This window comes from Tetrao urogallus (assembly GCF_951394365.1).
Source record: "Tetrao urogallus genome assembly, chromosome: 1".
Lineage (NCBI taxonomy): Eukaryota > Metazoa > Chordata > Aves > Galliformes > Phasianidae > Tetrao > Tetrao urogallus.
In genome coordinates this window covers 184307361-184328793 of record NC_136813.1, presented here as the reverse complement: position 1 = coordinate 184328793, position 21433 = coordinate 184307361, and the positions used below count along the sequence as shown (strand labels likewise).

Here is a 21433-nt window from a genome sequence, read left to right as displayed (position 1 = left end):
GTTTTTTTTCAAAGAATTAAGTGGCTGCAGGTGTTATCTGTTTTGGAAGAAGGATATTTTACACTGAATGGTTTCATAAACTATTCCTCATTCATGACAGTTACCTATGCAGCACTGTATCAGTTGATTCCCTTGTGCAGCAGAGCCATTTGGTTGAGATATTTTTTTGATTTTCCTTCGAGAAGAATTGTACTGAGGCATTACTGGGTACCTTTAAAAAACAGGCAGTGGTATCTTCTACAGATTCCTCAAAACGTTGACCATGTGCCCCATATGTCGTGGGGACATAAATGTTCCCCACGATACACACACTCTTCAAAGAGCAGCTTTGGTTTAGCCATTGCTAATACACATTTGCACAAATATCACACAGATTTTCTTTGCTTTAAGAATTGTATTGGGAAAAAAAAATATGTTTGATTAGTTACATAAACACCTGTATACAGTTTGTATGAGTCTGTAGTACCAAGAGACATTATGCAATGTTTGTAATAAAGGGTCAGCACACAAAGTTGTAGTTAAGAGAACTTAGGTTGAGAACTAAGAATATACTAAGAGAATTTAGTATAAGGTAAGTCTTCAAGCCTTTACTTGTTATTTTCGTTAACAAAATATAGATAGTGTCAAAGGATGGAAAACTACTTACAAAATGCTTAAACAAAGCCAAACAGTTTTAAGTTTTGGTCCAAGATGTTAAGATAACTGGTAACATTCTCCTAGAACTAACCTGTTATTTGCACTGTAATAAAAAATCACTAATATGCCAGATTCATAATATACTAATTAAGTTGTGACAAATGAGCAGAGCATAATTTATGTAACTCTTTCTTATGATGAGAGAGTTGACTCACTCTATGTGAAATATGAATTAATTTTTTCCCCTTGTTAAGAAGACCATTAACAAAAAACGAAAAGCAAAAGCTAATTCTGTAGAATTAAAAATGTCTTTTTTTTTTTTTTTTTTTTTTTACAGTGAAGCCAAATATGATTGACTGAAATACTGTCTGAGCAGATTAAAGATTGTCTGTTATGGTTCATTCTTGTAAGAATCTGTAATGTTTTGTGAAGCTTTACATTTACATGTAGTCAGGATGTCTGGACAATGTGATGACTAAAAAGCTGTTCAGATGGATTTAGAGAGCAGTGGTTAATGGGTTGTGTTTTTCCAAGGGCACATAATGAATCTGGGGACTTACATCATTTCATATTGTTATCAGTGATGTGGAGGAGATGATGGAGTAAACTTTCATAACTTAGAGATGGCTTTGGATTATGGAAAATTCTTGAGGTCAGGGCTGCCATTTAGAGGGACCAAGACTGACAGAAGGAATGGACCAATAGAAAACTTGTAAAATTGAAGGACAAATACATATCCCACCCCTGAAGAGAAGAAAACCCATACAATGTCACAAGGCAAGGACTGTTTGGCTGGGAAGAAAATCTGCAGAATAGGCCACTGGGAAGGTCACTGTAGGAAGTAAGCTACACACTGTACACCCTAGCAGAAGAAGAAGGCTAGCTGCATCCGGGGCTGTTACCAGAAGCATTACTCTGAGTTGGACAAGTCTATGCATCTCCCTGGAAAAGACTTTCAGCAGGTATAAATTATCACCCCTTACAAGTGCAAACCTTTCCTAAATGCAGTAAATATTAGAGCAGTCTCATTAGGTCAAACACAACCTTTTTTAGCACTTTATCATGGATGGCAGAAGATGTGTAAGAAAAGAGGACAGGAGTGCAATGTTCTCATAACTTCCAGCAGTCTGGAAGCCATGTTCAACCATAGAAGCAGTGAATGCTTCTGTGAATTTAATATAGAACTACTTCTTCCTAAAAGCCTTAGTTTATACGTTATAGTGAAGCCAGTATACAGATATATTATTTACTACGTCATATTTACATTAAATCTGTTGCTGTCCCTTAAATAGCAAAGGCAATTGGGATGGGAGAGTTCAAAACATCTTAAATAATTGAGCACAATTGTCAGTCAGTGGCACCTCTTGCGCCAGTGGTGTCTATCAGTAAACATGCATGAGTAATCTTACTCTGATGTGACAAATTATCCAAAAAAAAAGCTTGTCTCTTGTTTTCTAGAGATATAGTAAGTGTCCCAAGAAGCTAAATTAGAAAGTACTTTATGATCTTTCAGAATGAAAACCAGTGTACAAACCATCATGAAACTCTTTCTCAGCTAATATAAATCAATGTTATGTTATTAAAACATCCAGAATATAAATGAATTTCATCAGCTCAGGATTTGGCCTCACGTATACTTTATGCCTTAATTATGAATGGCTAAAAGGTACAATAACTGAGAAAATTTAATCATGCTTTTAGTAAACAACTTCATTTAAGTGAATTGCTTGAATTGAGCTTAGAAAATGCCAAAACAAATCTCTCGAGGACAATCTTGAAAATGTTTTACCTATCCTAGACAACCACGCTTTGATATGCCTCATCATAGTATGTGTTCCATATAATTGTATAGCAATAATAAGGCAAATAAAAATTTATCCTGGATTTGACTATAAGCATTTCTTTTCCTGTTGCTTTCCAAATGCCTGACATAAATTATTTTTGCTTGGTTTGTCATATTTCCTTTCTGTCTATTCTCTAGACTTTCCAAATTGTTTTATTATAACAATATGTAAATAGTTTATTTTTCGTCACTTTTAAATCTGAACTCTTTGATGAGAGATCTTTCTTTTTCATTGTTTCCCGTGGCTGACAATTCTATTGATACAGACAGTGGAATGTGATGTAAAATTGTTCCCACAGATGAGGACCTACCAGAACCCTATCGTATGTCTAAATGATTGATTTGTTCTTATTGCTGCAGCATGATATTTTGTCATATTACAAAATTGATTGTACCTAATATCTCTTTTTCATTTCTTATCCTCGTGCATTTTTTTAATGGCTGCCACTGCATCTTACCCAAAAAAAGATCACTATTGTCCTTTTTTGCTATAATTCAGCTGTCTGTTTTCAAATTTTGTTTTTGAAAGTGTTAGAAAGCGATGAAGACCATATTTGGACTTTTTTTTATGTCCCTTGGCAGTGTGTCTATGCTTCAGGTCTTGGATCTGAAACAAAAAAACAAATTTCTGTGTTGAAACATAAACATATCTTCCATTCCAAATTACACAAGGACGCTTGTCATTGTCCTCATGGGCATTTTTCAATTCAAGTCCAATTCAGTTTTTTCCAGTTTACTCTGTAAAGATTCAACTTCAAAGCACATAGAAATCAAGAGAAATAGCTAATGATTTTCAACTACTGTCTTGAAGGTCATGACCTTAGGCACTAGAAATCCAAATCAATACATTTATACAGATATAGAGGCATACTGCCTCTATATATCCAGAAGTAGACATATCTTTCTAAAATATCACACTTTCTAAAATATGTATTAAAAATTCTGAAAGTTCTATATCTGGCTGTGACTTGTCATATTTGAGTCATATTTCTACTGACTCTCTTACTTAGAGTTTCTTGTGCCAATTCATTCAAACTCATGTGAGTTTGTGATCTTGAAGAATACGGTCCAGGCAAAAAAAGCATATTCAGGACCCTAAATTCTGAAAGAGCAAACTTTTGGCTATTCAAGAAATTACTGAATGAGATCCTGTGGGAAGCTGTCTTTTGGGACAAAGGAGAAGTTCTGAGCTGGCAGTGCGTAAGGACAATTTTCTGAGTGCACAAGAGTTCTCCATGCCTCAGTTTAAGAAAGACAGGAGGCAGGAAACCAGCATGGCTGATCCAGGAAGGACCTGCTGGTCAAAATGAGGGAAAAGAGGAACATGTACAGGCTGTAGAAGCAGGGATTTGTGGCCTGGAAGTAATATAGGGATGTAGTCCAGACCTGCAGAGGTTGGATCAGGAAAGTACAGATGGAACTGAGCTTGGCAAGGGATATGAAAAATAACAAGACTGGATTCTACAGGTACAGAAGAGATAGAAAGAGAGTGAAACCCTCTGATAAATAAAAATAAAAATAAAATAAAGAGAAAACTGGCTACAACAAACATGGAGAAGGCTGTCAAAGGCTTCCCATCTCTCTCACATCCCTGAATGCATTAGAGGGGCTTGAGGGAGCAAAATATGTCCTATTGTAAGAGAAGAGCCAGTTGGAGACCATTTCCTGAGACTGAATCTGTTTGAGGCTGGATGACATGTATCCCAGGATCCTGAAGGAACTGGCTGATGTGATTCCCAAACCACTCTCTATTATATTTAAAAAGCAATGGCTGCGAGGCAAAGTAACTGTGACTTGGAGAAAAGGAAATACCACTCCCATTTATAAGAAAGGGGGAAAGGAAGTCTGGGGAACTAGAGGCCAGTCACCTGGGAAGGTCATGGAGAAGATACTCCTGGAAGAGATATTGAGACATGAGATGAAGACATAATCCAAAGGCAGACTGTGTGTGACCAGTCTGCTGGCCTTCTGTGATGGAGTGACGGTAGACAAAGGAAAAGCAACTGATTTTATCTACCTGGACTTCTGCAATGCCATTGACTTGGTCCCACCCCACATACTTATCTCTAACTTGAAGATATATGGATTTGAAGGGTGGATCATTCAGTGTATAAAGAACTGACTGGGAGGTCACACTGGGAGCATTGTGATCAGCAGATGTATGTCTGGGTGGAAGGCAGTGAAGAGTGGTTTCCTTAAGAGGGATCAGTACTCTTTTAGCATCTTTGTCAGTGACATAGACTGTGGAATTGAGTGCACACTCAGCAAGTTTGCATGCAACACTAAGTTGAGTGGATCAGTTGATAGAAGGGAGGGATGTCCAAAGGGACATGGACAAGCTGGAGAGGTGAACTTATGTGAACCTAATGAGTTTCAACAAAGCCAAGTGGGTCACAGAAATGCCAAATGTGTACAGACTGTGAGAAGTACTCATGGAGAGCAGCTCTGCAGAGATGGACTTGGGGTCCTGGTGGTTGAAAAATCTAACATGAGTCAGCAGTGTGCACTTGCAGCCCAGAAGACCAATGGTTTCCTAGGCTGCATCAAAAAAGGTGTGACCAATGGGGTGAGGGAAGTCACTGTCCTTCCCCACTCTGCCCTTGTAAGGCTCCATCTGGAATACTGCACCCAGTACTGGGGTTCCCAGCACAAGAAAGCTGTGGAGCTGTTGGAGTGGGATCAGAGGAGGGTCACAAAGGTGAAACACCTCTCACATGAAGACAGGCTGAGAGAGCTGGGATTGTTCAACATTGAGAAGACTCAGGGCAGACCTCACTGCAGCCTTCCAGTACTTGAAGGATATGAATTACATGAGCAGATAGTGATAGGACAAGGGGGAATCGTTTTAAACTAAAAGAGAGGAGACTTATGTGAGAGTGTAGGGGAAATTTTTCACTGTGAGGATGGTGAGGCACTGACACATATTGCCCAGAGAAGTTCTGGATTTTCCATCCTTGGAGATGTTCAAGACTAGGTTGGAGGTGTCTCTGGGCAGCCTGGTCTAGTACCTGATCTAGTGCCTGATCTAGTGGGTGGCAACCTTGCCCATAGCAGGAGGTTGGAACTGGATTATCTTTAAGGTCCCTTCCAACCCAAGTCATTCTATGAATATCTGTAGCACATCCTGATTTTTTTTCCTTGCTTTGTTCATCTAATTAGACAAATGGTTTCATGCATTTGGAAATTTAGCCCAGAGGAAATACTTGTTTGAGTTAGAGTATGAACAGTTTGCACAGAGCTTCTGGTTCACATGGCTGCATTCTCAGGCCAGTGATTCAGTTGCTGTTACTGTATGGGGCTTACCTATAAGTTAAGCAATATCAATCCCATCAATCCCAAGCAATATCATTTGATGCTTAAATTCTGTTTTGTTTTATACAGAAAAAAAAATCCTTGCAAACCATTTTTTTTTTTTTCAATGCTGTATAAAGACAGGAAAAAGCCCGGTGTGCCAAAAGTTATTCAGCGTTCCTCTGCACTCTGTTTCTCTCTCTCTCTCTCTCTCTCTCTCTCTCTCTCTCTCTCTCTTTTTAATTACTTTATGCCATTTATATAGGTTGTTATTGACATTTGTTTGGAAAGTCACATCTAATCATCCCTTAGACACTGAAACAATAACAGGAAACATAGGTTACTTATACAGTAGTGGTTCTACAGAGCTGTATGACTAAGTAGAAAAAACATGGTAAGATTTCATGACCTATCTTGTGAACAGAGCAGCAGCTACTGATAGCCAGTGATCTGATCTTTATTATCTCTATAATGGCAAAGCATGACCGAACCATAACTTATGGTCAGCCCACTCAAGCAGAATGTATTTTTTTTTGTCAGTTAAGTCATGTATCTTGTCCTTCTACTGTGGGATACAATGGAATAGGATTTCGCAGCATTCTGCAGAACACTCTGCTACACAGGTTTAGAATAAATAAGTCAGATTGAATGCAAAGTACCCCGTGATGGAGATAATGGAAAAAAGAATATTTTAAAACAATTCTGCAGAATGCTTGCCATCTCACCAGTGATAGAATTTATCAGTGCCAATTTGTTGATCACTGCTCAAATATACACATGTGAATATATATTGCTGAAGTTTGTTTTGTCTAGAAGGAGATGAAATAAAGAGAAAAATGTCATTTTGAAAGTTATAAAGTAAAATAATTGGGGTAAAATAATCTTTTATTAAGCATTTTAAATATTCATTGAAGCTCTTGAGTTTATGCTTTCAATTATATAAATCAATGGCTCATAAGCTAATTGTAATGATTTAGTACTTGTATTTGTTTATTGTTTTAAAAAATAAATTTAGTTGTATGATCTCTCTTATTAAAATTTAGGATTAGGCTTTTGTTCTGTTTTTCTTTGCATGCTGCATCTTAAGGCTTTAGTAAAGATTAGACGGAAGGGTAGGCTCACAGCCTTGGGATATCAGTAAAAACAGTTGCCTTTAATTAGAGTCTTCTAGCTTTGAAGCATCCTAAAAAGCATTGGATCTTAAGTATGTAAAATTCCCTTTGAAGAGATGTGTTCCTGAAGATATTTTCCATAGAATTTAATAGCCAGAGTTCAGAAAGTTCTTTCATTCACAGCAAAGATTCCATTTTTGTCAGTTAACGTATCTTATGTCATATTAAGAAGAATACAGTAGTTCACTAATCTGGACTTCAAATCTGTTAATGTATACTATATATATAGAAAATATTTACCTCGCTATCTCTGTTTGCAATGACATTGACTAATGTATCACACTGAATGAAGGTAGCTTAAAAGTATCATCAAACACACAGTTTCTCAGATCTCCTTTTTTCTGTTGTTGCTTTTGTTTTAGTCTTTGAGTCTTAATTTTAATCTCTGTCTATTCTGACATATTCAGACATTAATCATTCAATTTTAGCTATTGTTTAGAACACCATATCCGATCTATAATTCAAATTATTTGCATTAGAAACAGCCAAACAGCAATAGTAAATTGACTTTCATCCATACTGAGCTTATAATTAAAGGAGTATTAACTACTATGTTGGATATATAGCAGAAATTTAATGAATGTGTCCAGAGAAGGGCAATGAAACTGGTGAGGGTTCTGGAGCACAAGCTTTATGAGGAGTGACTGAGGGAGTTGGGATTGTTTAGTCTGGAGAAGAGGAGGCTCAGGCGAAACCTCATTGCACTCTACGACTTCCTGAAGGAAGGTTTGATGAGAAGGGGATCTGCCTCTTCTTCTAGGAAACAAATAGGATCTGAGGAAATGGCCACAAGTTGCACCAGGGGAGATTTAGATTAGATATAAGGAAAAAATTTTTCTCTTAAAGAGTGGTCAAGTGCTGGAGTGGTGGAGTCACCTTCCATGGCAGTGTTCAAGAGACATCTGGATGAGGCACTATGAGATATGGTTTAGTAGCTTAGTGGGTAGTTATGGTGATAAGAGGACAGTTGGACTAGATGATCTTGTAGGTCCTTTCCAACCTTGTGATTCTATGTGATTCTATGTGATTCTGTGTGATTCCCTGTGCCTGTAACTTGGGTATTACAGTGAAGTCGTTTTATGCTGATGATATAGATATCTTTGCATTTTTACTTCAGAGGGTCCCCAGAAGCTCAAATATTTATGCTTTTCCAATTCTTAATTTGCTGTTAAAATGGCTGTTCACTCATCATGTCCAAAGAGAGTCTGACAAAGATTTGTGTTCTTTTATACTACATTTGCATAACTTAACATTCACAGAAGTAAAAGGTTGCAAGAAGCTGACTTTGTTAAAGATATTGCTCAGGTCTTCAAAGTACAAAAAAAAAAAAAAAAAAAGACAGACATGTAGTGAGAGGACATATTTGCTAAAATTTTCACAAAAAATTCCAGGGAACTTACTCAGAAATTTCATGGTATGAATTTCATGCTGAGTATTTTCAACTTCATAGTGACTCTGGGATTTGTTTCCTCTTTGTTGTGCTGTTTGGGATTCAAAAGAAAATAAAATGGCTATTTGAAAATGTCTCATATGCAGTTATGACGAAAGCTGAGTCACAAAGGATATAAACTTAGATAAGCTGGGATAGAAAAACGAGTAGAAACTTCTATGACCGGGAGCTCAGTGTGAGTAGCTGCCTTCTAGTATGATCTCAGAGCTGAGCTATCAAAGCAGTAATTGTACTCCTGGGAAAAACCTAAATCTAAAGAGATGCAACTTTGCAAAGAAATTGTGTGATGAACTTGATATATCTGATTAGTTTAATCATTAAGCAGGTTTAGATTATAAATTTAATAATTTGAAAATTAATTATTTAACTGCTCCAATAAAAATGAGCAAAAAATCTTTTACATTCCCAAATCAAGTGTAAATCATCTCTTGTGTAATTTTCTTTTTCCTCAAAAAATAAATTTGGGTGTTTCTTTTGTACAGAAAATGTTTTTTTAAAGTAATACAGTAGCATGACAGTACATAAGATTAGCTTTATAAGAATATTTTTAAGCTTTTTTTTCCACTCCTATTTTTTTTTTTTCCTCTATATAAGAGAATGATTTGGTTCTCTCCAGCTAAGAAAAACAAAGTGAACATAATGTTTTAATCTCTGTAATTTTTAAAGTAAAAAGAAAATATGTCAGATTTGATAGTGCATTACTATAAAGTGATTGTAGGCTGTTCTCCATTCTGATAATTTGTACATTTTCTGATGTAAAAGCTGTTAATTAAAAGCAAATATTTAACAAATATATCAGTATCTACTAAATACAGGTAAATGTAAATGTACATGCTTTGCAAGAGAATGTCAATGATCTGTCAACCTGTCTGTATGATTCTAAAAGCTCATCTACTATAATTTTCCAGCAAAATTATATTCATGTTTTCGGCATATGATAAGGCTATCCTGTGAATCCACACTTCACATAGATTTCTAGCTTGTTAGTGGAATTTAATTAATACTGCAAATTAAGGTTTGTTTGAAATAGGTTTGCCATGCAAATTGTCATTTTACAGTACAGTAGGGCTGTCAGAAAAAGGCAAGATTGACTTCAATGCAGTTTTAGTGGATGAATTGTATGTGTGATGCCAGTGATACAGTATTTACTCAAGAAAATGTTTTCCTTCACCGAAAGCAAAGTGAACACTCCTAACTCTCTCAAAGTTAATTCTTTGAGAATGCAGTGGATGGGACCTTATTTTTCTGATCACATCCAGAAGTTGTTGAGGAAATACTACTGATGATTTGTCTCTTTCTTTCTTTCCAACGAATTATTCATTGCTTCATCTCTGTTTCCTGTTTCTTTTGATCTCAGGCAATGGACTGGGAATCCGAGTTGTAGGTGGGAAAGAAATTCCAGGAAGCAGCGGAGAAATTGGAGCATACATTGCCAAGGTCTTGCCTGGGGGCAATGCAGAGCAGACAGGGAAGCTGACAGAAGGTAAGCTAAATGCATTATCAAAAAGTGGAAGCAAGAGAGTATTGGGGCTACAGTAGGACTGTTTATAATATACTCTCATATCGTTTTACTCTCACATAACAAATGTAATCTTGTGCAAGGGCAGAGGTGTAACTCAGAGCCCTTTTAAACCTCCATCTGTCTTAAAACAGAAAAAGAATCAAAGAAGGTTCTTTCATGCCTTTTATAGCCAGAGGGTTACCATGGTGAGCAGTATTCTGGTATGTCTTCTTTTATTTGTGCCAGCATCTGTCTTCTGCACTGGGGGTAAGACTGTATGGAGAGAGTCCAACTGTGTCACATATTTTATGGATATGTGTCATTTTGAAGATGTTTACCTGGCTTGGTCACCTGGGTATATCTTTGTGGAATCACTTTTCTTAGTCACGCCTTTCAAATGAATCACAAGTCCACTTCTGCTCTGTGACACACACTAGCCTTTTTTTGGTGAAGATCCCTAAAGTCAGACTTGACTGAATTCATCTCGCTCATTTTAGTTTTCCAGTTTAAAAGAGTCAACAGGCAGTGGAGAAAAAGAAGCATCTACACAAGGGCAATTTATTTCATCTTTCATAGACTTCTATTTCAAGAAGTGGGAGTGTCTTCCTCATTTATTTCACTCTAAGACGATTGCATTACACCATACAGCTGCCTTTACACAACTAAAGTTAAATGAAATATGTGCGGAGTAATTTTTACATTATCAGGTATTATAGCAGATGTGATAATTCCTCCTAATAACATTTTATGCATAGTCACATAAATGATCTTTCTATAACTAGTTCCTTTTTCTTATAAGAATATATGATATAGAATATCATATAGAATATAAAGAATATAAGAATATACGCACCTGAAATGGCGTCCATGGACAAAAATATAAAGTGTGTTTTTAAATAATTCATCTAGTTATTTGTATTTCTTTAATAAAAATGGTTATCCAGAAAATGATGGCAAAAGAAAGAAGGCAAGCAAGAAGAATAGTTCTCCCAGGTAGAATTCAATTCACGTAAACTTTCTGAATAGAAAACATGCAACAGAAGTCACAATTAAATCAAAAGTAGTTTGCAAATAGAACAGCGGAGTAACTGGGTTATAGAATAGTTCAGAAGTGTATTTATAACAACACAGTCTCCTCTGCATTCATGTTGTTCCTAGCACTTTTTACATCCTTGGTGGTTGTTTTTCTTTTTTGTTTGTTTGTTTGTTTTGGTTTTTGTTTTTGGTCAATATTTTAAAGATTTACATAAAAGAGAGCACATACACCTCTGTCATTGTTAACTTAAAGTTAGGGCAAAGGACTGATATACAAAGATATCTTTCTTTTTTTCCTATGGAATAGATTTTATCATTCAGATTAAACATGTAGTATCTTACTTATCAAATGGTAGAAGGATGTTATTTATTGCACGTAAATAATGAAAGAATTGTTCTTAATTGATTGTCTTCTGAAGTTTGTATTGGTTTGGCTCACTCCATAGAAAGAAGTGTCTCTCATAGCTGCTCTAAATCATGCAGTAGCAAGCAGGTAATGAGGAGAATACAGTTATTCTGTATTTCCTAAAAACTGGATGTTTCATGAAGGAGGATGAGCAATTAGCACCTGGAATTTTCTCCACACTTTTGGTTCCTCTCTCTGGGAGCTCTTCTGAGAATTGAGGTTTAAAGTACTTCTTCCTCACCATATGCCTTTAACCATATGCTGGTTTTTTAGCAGTGCTCAAGAGCATCTTGAATTCACAGTAACTACTGGAGAAATTCAAACAGGGTAGCTTGCTTTCCTTTCTGTTTACATGATGTTTTTTGAAGCTTTTTTAAATTTATTTCTTCATATTTTATAGACAGTGGGCTGTGAAATATTTATTTGTTTCATTCTTCCATCATGTAATCAGTAGTGCTTCTAGTCTGGCTTTTATAAACAAAGTATTGCAAGCTTGAGAATGTTGTTATAAGTCTGGAGCAACTATCAAAATCACTAGACTGAATTTACAGAATTTGATCACACAGTATCCTAGAATGTTTTACTATTAATCTGTTAGGTGTCTTGCCAGTGAAAAAAGGGCTTTTTGTAGAATGTACAGTTAATATAGCATACAAGACAAGTACTTCCCCTTACTGTCAGTTGCTTCTTAAATTTTGCCAATCTAATTTACTTTTTGTATTATTTTAGGTGGCTGTCATAAATTTAGAGAAAATATTTGGCTTCTTTACTTTTGAATATTTTGTTTGTTTTAGTATAAATATGGCTTATGCACATTTAATATCTACACTTCAGAAGTCCTAAAATTCACTAAGGTCTTCAATTATTCGCATATGGGTCTGTGCAAGACTAGCCAAATTGCAAATGTTACTAAGATTGTTGGCATTGTTGGGTCTGAAAATAGACTAGTCTTCTTATCAAGGTGTTGACTCTTTCTCACATCACATACAGAAAGCTTTATATGTGGTTATCTGTAAATGACAATTATTTCATATTAGTCATTTGTAGAGTAATCATGAGTCACTTTATGTGCTAAAATGCTGTCTGACTTCAAAGTAGTGAACATACCTACTCATCAACTGAACAATGTCATGCAAGTTAATATCACAACTCGTTAGCCTTTCCAAGAATACAATTCACTGCAGAAAATCCCATCCCATCCCATCCCATCCCATCCCATCCCATCCCATCCCATCCCATCCCATCCCATCCCATCCCATCCCATTAATTCTTCATCTGAAAATCCTGTTGGTAGAGTGAGGAAAAGGATAGATTTACTGTGGTTGTAATGGAAGCAATGTCCTACCCACTGTCTGCGTGACTACATCTGTAAAGAAATGACACATTTTAAAATACAGATAGCATTTTGTCCTTAGGGAATAGGAATCCATAACATTTTAGCCTATTTAAATAGCTTTGGAGGAGTCTGTTAGTGATGAAAATTTTATTTATAGTTCTGACTGGCAAATACCAGTCTTCCTTGGTTTTCTCACCTTGAATTACTTTCAGATGTCAAAAATATATCTGACTCATCACTCATTGGCATCACAAAAAACTGGAGGTGGAAGACTCATTCCACTGAATTCATCAAGTGCAGGAACTATTTGATTTTGATTTGATTTTGATTTGCTTCACTTGCTAATGGTGAATTTGATTTGTGGTAATCTTACTGTATTTCCTCCAGTCATCAGCAACCATGGTACTGATCAGCTTTTTGTTAAATTATCAGAAGCATAATGAGTACAACATATACCAACTTCAAATAATATCAAATAATATCTTCTCAAACATAAAAATAAGAAAATGGTATATAATGAAGACAGAGTCTCATCATCATGTATAATTGAGAATTCAGTTTGATTGAATTCAGTATTTTATAATTTAATAAAAATATTCAATACACAAGGATATTTTAGAATTCCCCATCTTGAAGCTGGTCCAATGATATTAGAAGAAATTCCTCCTGATGTATATATGTACATACAGTGAAATATAATGCCATCCAGTTTAAGTAGTTACAAAGGTTTGAAGAGAGAAAATGTACTGCCATTTGAGAGTTCTGTGGCAGTTAATGGTGTCCTGCCCCTTTGTCCATATCCTTTGACAGTTGTTTTGATCTTGATTAATAACTACTCCGTTAGAGTACAAGAAATGATATTTCACAAAACATCATGAAGATACTCTAAGAAAAGCAAACTGCAGCCTGATGACAGGTACCAAGAGGTTGACAAAGCACATCCAGTGTCTTCAACATCAAAGTCTGCATATAAATGATAAGTTATTAAATATAACCAATATCTTTTAGGATTCAACTGGATAGGCTGCTTTCCATTCTTCTGGAAGTTCCCAAGGTGACGTGACCTGTTCTCTTCTGGACTGTATTTTGAATGGCCAGTTCCTTATTGTGCAAATCAGAGTCCTCTCTCATCTTTAGAAATCTTTGCAATCTCAGAACTTTAGAACGCCTTCAGAAAATAAACCTGAAGTCTCCCCATGCATGTTTCTATTCTTGCTCTCGTTCCAACTTCAATAGAAGGTCTTACATATTCTTACATATTCAAGTGTCAGAGTTTCCTTTTGTAAGACCTTAGATGCACAACTCTAAGTCTCTGTCTTTGTAATGGCCTAATATGAGGTGAAAACCATTAGAATCACTCCTCAGAGAGAAACTAAACACTTTTTCCTTGGACTTTTATGAGAGGCCATAGCCGTGGACTCAAATTCCCTCTCAGATTTTAAGCTAGTATGGGGAGAAATAAGTTTTTCACTGCTTGCTCTCATGCATCTTTCCACTTCAGGACTGACATATGAGGTGATCAGTGTGTACCAAATCATCATGCTGTTACTGGCAAAAGAGAGACACATCTAGATCAATAAGGGGTGTTTTCCACGTCCAACATAAAGAGGAAAAAGATAGGAGAAAAGAACTGCCTGGATTACCTCTATGGACTTCAGAGAGCAGTCAGTTTTCTCAGTTTCAATTCTCTAAAGGAGGAAGACACAGAAAGCCTTATCAGAAGTCTGCCATAACCACAATGCAATACAGCTCTCACCTATGGGGCAGACTTTGGCTTGTGATACAAATTTAAACATCCTGAATGTGCTTTCCTGTGAGCTTTAGGCCCAGACAGGGAGCCTTTTTCTCCCGCCTAAGCCTGGGGCTACTTGAGTTCTCAAGATGGAGAGTTAAGAACAAGTGGGTCACACAAGTTCACAACAAAAACGATTATAGTGAGATTGCCACACTTCTGTTTCTTCCTCTGGAGGAGGAAGCAGCCCATAGTCTCTGGCAATGCTGTAGAAGAATGTAAGAGGATTATTTGAAGGCAGAAAACAAATACTCACGGCTCATTAAGACCCATGTCTAGACGGATGCTGGTGTCATTACCACAGGTCTTCATTATTTCCAAGACAGGCAGATTAGTCAAAAAGAAAATTGCAATAAAGAGGTGAAGAAGTATAGAGGATGGCAAGGAGAGAAACTGCTGTGTTAGGTAGTAATCTTCTGCGGTTAAATATGAATGAAGAAACAAAGAAACAAACAAATCTGCAACCAACAAACCAAAAAAAAGCCCCAAGAAAATAACAGCACACATTTGACCACTCAGAAATGTGACTGAAATATGAAAGATGCAGAAGTATGAAATATTTAGCTTTGAGTCTAGGGGAGTCAGAAAGTGAAAGCTGAAAGACAACTAGCAGGTTTGTGATTCATGTACAATTCCTTGTGCACAAGAACACAGTGTGCAGTCTGCATAAACCACATAAACTGGAAACATCTTGAGTTTTATGCTACCTGCAATGCTTCCTCTGAGGGAAATGCAAATAAGGCTAAAGATCAGAGATGAGATGGCTAATCTAGGGAGATTATGAGCTCTACTTTGGTTGTCTATTATAATTAAGATGTTTGGATATAAGAAATATCATATAGAGGCTATTAGACTGTTAGCATCACTGTTTAGTCTACAAAGTATTCTTGGATTATGAGCAAAAAAATCCTGAAATAAAGCAGCTTTTTCATTTTTTATCCAGGTAAAAGTGGAAATTAGCCAACTTCCAGAAGCTATTCCATCTTAGCCACGCCTCATGAATGTTCTTTGTATGCTTTCCGCTAATAATTTTTCAATCACAATTATCCAAGTTTTTTATGCCTTTCTGGCATCAGAAAGAGGTGACATAAATCCTCATGGAAGGACAGTGGGACATGTAACTGGGCTGCTTAGCAGTCTGAAAAGAGGAGAAAAAATAAAATATTTTTATGCAACTTTTTCAAAGTACTTTTGGACTAGTTTGGATTCCCCCAGGGGCTGAAAAAGACTAGACCCAATTTCCAAAGTTTCCTTTCACGAAGGAAATAGTACGTAATGTCTGTTCATCTTATTGAAACTATCTCTTGTCATATCATAGACATACTTTGGATGTTGCTTGGAAAATGGAGTGTGGCTGGAATGGTCATGGGTACCTAAATAATTTGGAAACCTAAACAGAAGTAGTAAGTCACTATTCTTCCCCTACTCCTTTTGCCCCACTTCCCTCTTTCTCCTGAATTACAGATGGACTTAAATGTAATACTGACTGGTCTTGGTTATCTGTCAGTGGGAAGATCAATAGGCAGCAGATCTTAACCATGAGTTTTAAGAGACAGTAGTGAGAGCTGCTTGCTGCTTAGAGAGCTAAAATTAGAAACATCAATCAGTGCATCACAGTGAAGAGATTTCCCAGTCTTCATGAAGCTAGGGACAGTGAACAGCCAGCATCACTTCTTGTCTCTCTGATAATTACACTCCTGGCAGAAGGTAGATAACATGATGAAGCTGAAAGATGATGAAATGAAATTAAAAGGAACACAAGAAGGGAAAAAAAGATTCTCAGAAAACTTTGAATCATCTTAAGTTAAAAGAAGCAGTCTTTCTGTACTGCATTCCTGTTTTGTAGTTTGACTGCTTTAATTTATAACTGCACTGGAGGAAACAAAGAACTAACTTTTCCTCATTCTGTGTAAATTAGTTTTAGTGATTTATTGTGCTACCTGTGCTTATTCCGTGAGGCTAGAGGAGAGAAGTTTGCTCGCAGTTCATTCCCTGGGCTTCAGGCTTAAGTGTATATATCTGAGCAGTGTTGACTTAATCAAAGAAGCTGTGAACAAAATAAGAGGTGGTGATTTGTTTTTTGTTTTGTTTTGGTTGTTTGTTTTGTTTTGTTTTGTTGTTTGTAAATATAAAATACTTTTGTATAATCTAAACCAAAATATAGAAAGAAAAGTTACTGGGTGCTCATGATTTTTTTAAAGGTATGAGAATTAAGCATTACGTTTATATATATTAGAATCAGTAATGACCAGGCCTTTTGCAATAGACAGTTTACAGTGTTTTCACTCCTGCAGTTAGCCCTGTTAAACTAGTATAGATCACACTTTCTTTATGATGATGAGTCTGAAAATATCTTGAACAACTAATTATCGCTGAAAGTCATTGTTGTGGAAAAGTCCTGTCATACAAATTGCGCCAGGAAATTGGATTTGTTATAACAAATAAATAAATCCATCAAAATATCTCCTTAGGGAATTTATGCTTTGTCTTAAGTAGGAAAGTCTGATTTATAAAGACAAGCAAAATAACGTGGATGCTTCAAGCAGATAGTAGACCCAGACACAATGACTAAACATTCCAGAAGTAATGAAGAGAAGAGCAAAGACAGAAGTCAGGCTACAAACATATGTCAGAAAATTTATAAGAGAAGTTATGGAAGATTAGTCTTACAAATGTCATTACTGATATAACTAGTTTTCAGTAACGTTCTACTAAAATCATATTTGAAAGCACTTCTCTCATTAAGTACTCAAATACAGCTGTGGAGTTATAAATCAGTAGTCAAAATGCTTTTGAGAGCTGGTTATTATCAGGACCTGATGGATAGCTCATGTCAGGAAGAAAATCCAGGTATTTCTTGGAAAGAGCCTTCATTGCTTCCAAAGAATGCTTCTGATTTGGTCAACACTAGAGGAAAATAGAGTATGCAGAGCTAGCTCTGTGGGCACAGTGGGGATTCTCATCTGGAGACACAGTTTTAGTCGCTGGGCCCAAAACGTTTAGGGGAAAAGTCTCCCCAGGGATTATGACAGATGGACAGGTGAATGGCATTCTCCAGATCAAGTTATACCTGATACTAGAAAATAATAAAGGCACAAAAAAACTAGGCCTGTCAAGATGCATAGTTACTGTGGATGCTAAAAGAGTTTTGAATTTTGACTTGCATAAAAAATCTCTGCTTCTATTGCTCTGATTCTCATCTTCTGCTGACACAGACAGGCTTCTGTGTTTCTTTTCAAAGCAACCAAGTGCTTATAAGTGTAAATCTTCCAGTACCTAAACCAAGAATATTTTGCTTTCCCTATAGAAATCAGCAAATCACACTCCTGTCCCCAGTGACTCTACAGAGAAGTGATGTATTTCCTTTAGGCGAACAGGCTCACTGGTAACCTAAAATGTAGATATTAAGTGCCTACACTGTGCATTCAATAGCACATCACACAAAACAAGAAGCCTTTGTTTGTTGTTTTTAAGGAACAGTTACTCTTTGGCATTCCAAGAAGATTTTATTATGGAATGGGAAAGACTTTTTCTGTAACAGTGGATTGTGTTGTTTGAGAAAGACTTGGACCAGGAAGGTGAAAATGTCCTGACTTTGCTTCTTCTTGTGCACACTACTGTGAGCTGAAAGTAGCAGGCTGGGAATTTACTTTAAGGTGTTTTTAATAGGGAAAAAAAATCAGTGAAATCTGTGAGGGCTATCTTGAAGTACAAGTGACATATAGCAATGTCTTCTTAGATCATATTCCTTGCTCCTGGGTTACAAAAACTGTGTTAAAATATTTAGCAAGTCAATAAAAATATGTGCTACCACTGAATATCTCAGAAGTAGTGTGTTAGTACTTTGCAAGATGCTGCCCAGAAGTGAAGAGGCCTATGAGGATCATGTTTACTTGCTAATGAAAATAGGTAGTAGCAAGCAGATTTTCTTCAATTACTTGTTATATAAAAATATTTTATAGATAGATGTTTACTCGTTTGATTCTTCCAATATGCTAGAAATCTTCTGAGGACTTTTAACAGTTATTGACAATTTCCTGTGAAGAAAGGAGGATTACTGAAAATAGGTTTTCCAACAGTAGAATGTTATTTATCCTTCAGATGGGCTTTGCACATGGTGATATGTAAGGCTTGAACACAGATTTCAACGGTTGATTGTAGAACTGTGCTTTGATGTTTTTAAAAATGATGTGATCATAAGGCCTGTGCTTTCTGAAGTACTGAGTAATAAACAGAGAAGGAGAAAAACAATTTTTTTTCCTAAACTGCTTAAATTAAATCCACTAATCTCTGAAGATACTAAAGAAAAACAAAACAAATAAGAATAAGAATACAAAAAGAACCCTCTCCTCTCCAAGACCAAAGCAAAATCAGAAACAAATAAACAAACAAACAAAAAAAAAAAAACTGAGTAAGCAAGCAATTCCAGAATTGTTCCAAGGTTTTATAATCTGCTTCATCTGGAATCAGTTGCTTTACAGAGGAGGTGCTGAACTGGTCTGCGCTCTGACCTTATGAGACCTAACAATGACTTTGTTACTCATTGTTAGAAACTCAAGCAGGAAAAGCAATTTTCTGCAAACACTTTTGCAATATAGTACACTTCCAAATAGGAATATTATGTAAATTAACAGAGAAAATGAATATTTTAAAAGTCAGATTAAAAACAGAAATCCAATGAACATTCTTAAACAAACAAACAAAAAAAACCCACCAAAACATAATAATGTTATTTTAAATTGCTTCTATTCCACAATCTAATTAGATTATCCATAAAGAATGGCTATAAAAAGTTTCCTATGGAAATCTTCAGGTTTCCTTGAGAGGAAAGGAGCAGGTGATCACATAATTTGACAGAAAACAGGTCAAAACTTTGTTCATTAAAAAACAGTACTCTTTATCCATATTTATTGTTTTAACTTCTATACGTATTTGAGGCTTACCAGTTAAATTAGATGGCTACAACTTCACACTTTTATATGAAAAAGCTGAAAGAAAACACTTAGTGTATAGCTTAAGATGTATATGAAATTGAAGACACTAAATTGTAAATTATCTAAATTATAAGTAGCTAAAGTTAGATAACATTAAACAGAAAAAAAAATCAAATCTTGTTTTTGTTCCAAACAAGAACCTATTCCAAAATTTGGAAAAGAATAAAAGTGAATCTCTAGGCTTCAATTAAACTCATTCCAAGCAGTTAATAAGAAATCTTTTTGTAATTTTGAAGTTTCTAGTCCCACAAGTGTTGCAAAAAGATGCCCACATCCTTATGGGAAAAAAAAAAAAAAAAAGGAAAAAAAAAAAGGTATGCTCTGCTGTATTGTTTTTCGATACTGATTCTAAAACATCTGACCGAGAACTTGTTGAAATCTATATTATTTCTGTTTGTTTATAATTGGAATGTGCTTCAGATCTGAAAGGAATAAAAACAGTTTGATAACTGTTTGATAAGTACAGCAGCAAGCATAAGATTAAGATTTCTGGGCTTTATACTACAATTGAAAACCTGAAATTACATTACAGGTGCATTGATGTGTTCCAGGTAACTTTTCAAAATGCTTTTGCTATGTGCTTAGATCTCACAATTTCTAGAAAAGTGTAATTTGTTGCTTGATTTGTGTTATTGTGAGGCTAGAGTGATGACACTAACAATGTAATTGCAAAATAATGGGCTTTAGAATTATGTTCAGCTCAGTAAGACAGTAATAATAATCTTGTGGTAATAACTATTTTCCTTTGATACTGGGGATCAGATTTCATGCATGATACTACATTGAGGGAGCATTTCAAGTCTGAGAGTCCTGACATTTGCTCTCCTTGGTTATAACGCCAGAAACAACTGGAATATAAATGGTAAAAAGGCTTGAGGCAAAGAGACTGATCTTGATGTCTGGAATACGTGGGAAGCAAGTGAGTTCTCCAGGTCTAAGCTCTGAAAGTCTCTGAAAGGACACAGTGAATGTTTTGGAACATTCATTTGCATTTGGAATATGTAGATTTTAACAGTGTTTCCAGATCATCACATATAGATCAAGATGATCTGACTGCTTTTATGTAACAGGCAGGTTCAGTGCCTGCCAAGTGAATAGGAAACCTTGATTCTAGGCCTTCCTCAGCTCAACTGATGTTCAGTTGCTGAGATAATTTAGCTTCTAAAAGAGCATGCACTTGATGAGATCAATACTAAATTCTTTTAAAAATGAGTAAAATCTATTTTGAGTTTGGATCTTGCTCTCCATTTTGGAAATGGTCTTTTATCCAAACCATTAACCCTATTATTTACTGTGATAGTTAAGGCACTTTCTGGGAAAGTTCTACATCTTTGCCTTAATTTTTATTCCGTCAAAAAATGATTTTCAAAATTTTCAAAAACAATTTTCAATTATAACTTTTCAGTTAAGTGCATCAATAACAAGGAATGGGAAAGAAAGGTGGAATCTGCATTGTTTTGCTACCTCTCTATATGGAGGGTTTATAACAGTGCAAGAACGAGAATTCCATTCTGGCCTTAATAAAATACATATATATTAAATAAAGTAAAATTGTAGAATCATTAAAGCTGGAAAAAACCTCCAAGATCATCTGGTCCACATGTCCGCTTACCACCAATATTGCCCACTAAACCATGTTTCTAGAACAACATCTACACATCTCCTGAACATTTCCAGGGACAATGGACTCCATCACCTTCCTGGGCAGCCCGTTCCAGAGCCTGACCACTAGTTCAGAGTGTAAATTTTTCCTAACATCCACCCTGAATCTTCCTTGGCACAACTTGAGGCCATTCCCTTTAGTCCTTTCACTAGTTATGCAGAAGAAGAAGCCGACCTCCATCTCACCACAGCCTCCTTTCAGGAAGTTGAGGAGATCTACAACGTCTCTCAGCTCCCTCAGTTGCTCCTCATGTGATTTGCACTCCAGATTACTCACAGCTTCATTGCCCTTCTCCAAACACACTCCAAGGCCTC

General features: G+C 36.0%; 1 protein-coding gene across 1 annotated transcript in view; it reads left to right on the top strand.

The window, feature by feature from the left end:
- Nucleotides 1–21433, top strand: part of PCLO (piccolo presynaptic cytomatrix protein) — a gene marked incomplete at both ends in the record, with an annotated part of 318827 nt that overhangs the window by 197130 nt on the left and 100264 nt on the right. The window contains one exon of the mRNA XM_079538014.1: nt 9750–9875. Coding sequence (XP_079394140.1) covers nt 9750–9875 — 126 coding nt within the window. The remainder of the gene's footprint in view (nt 1–9749; nt 9876–21433) is intronic.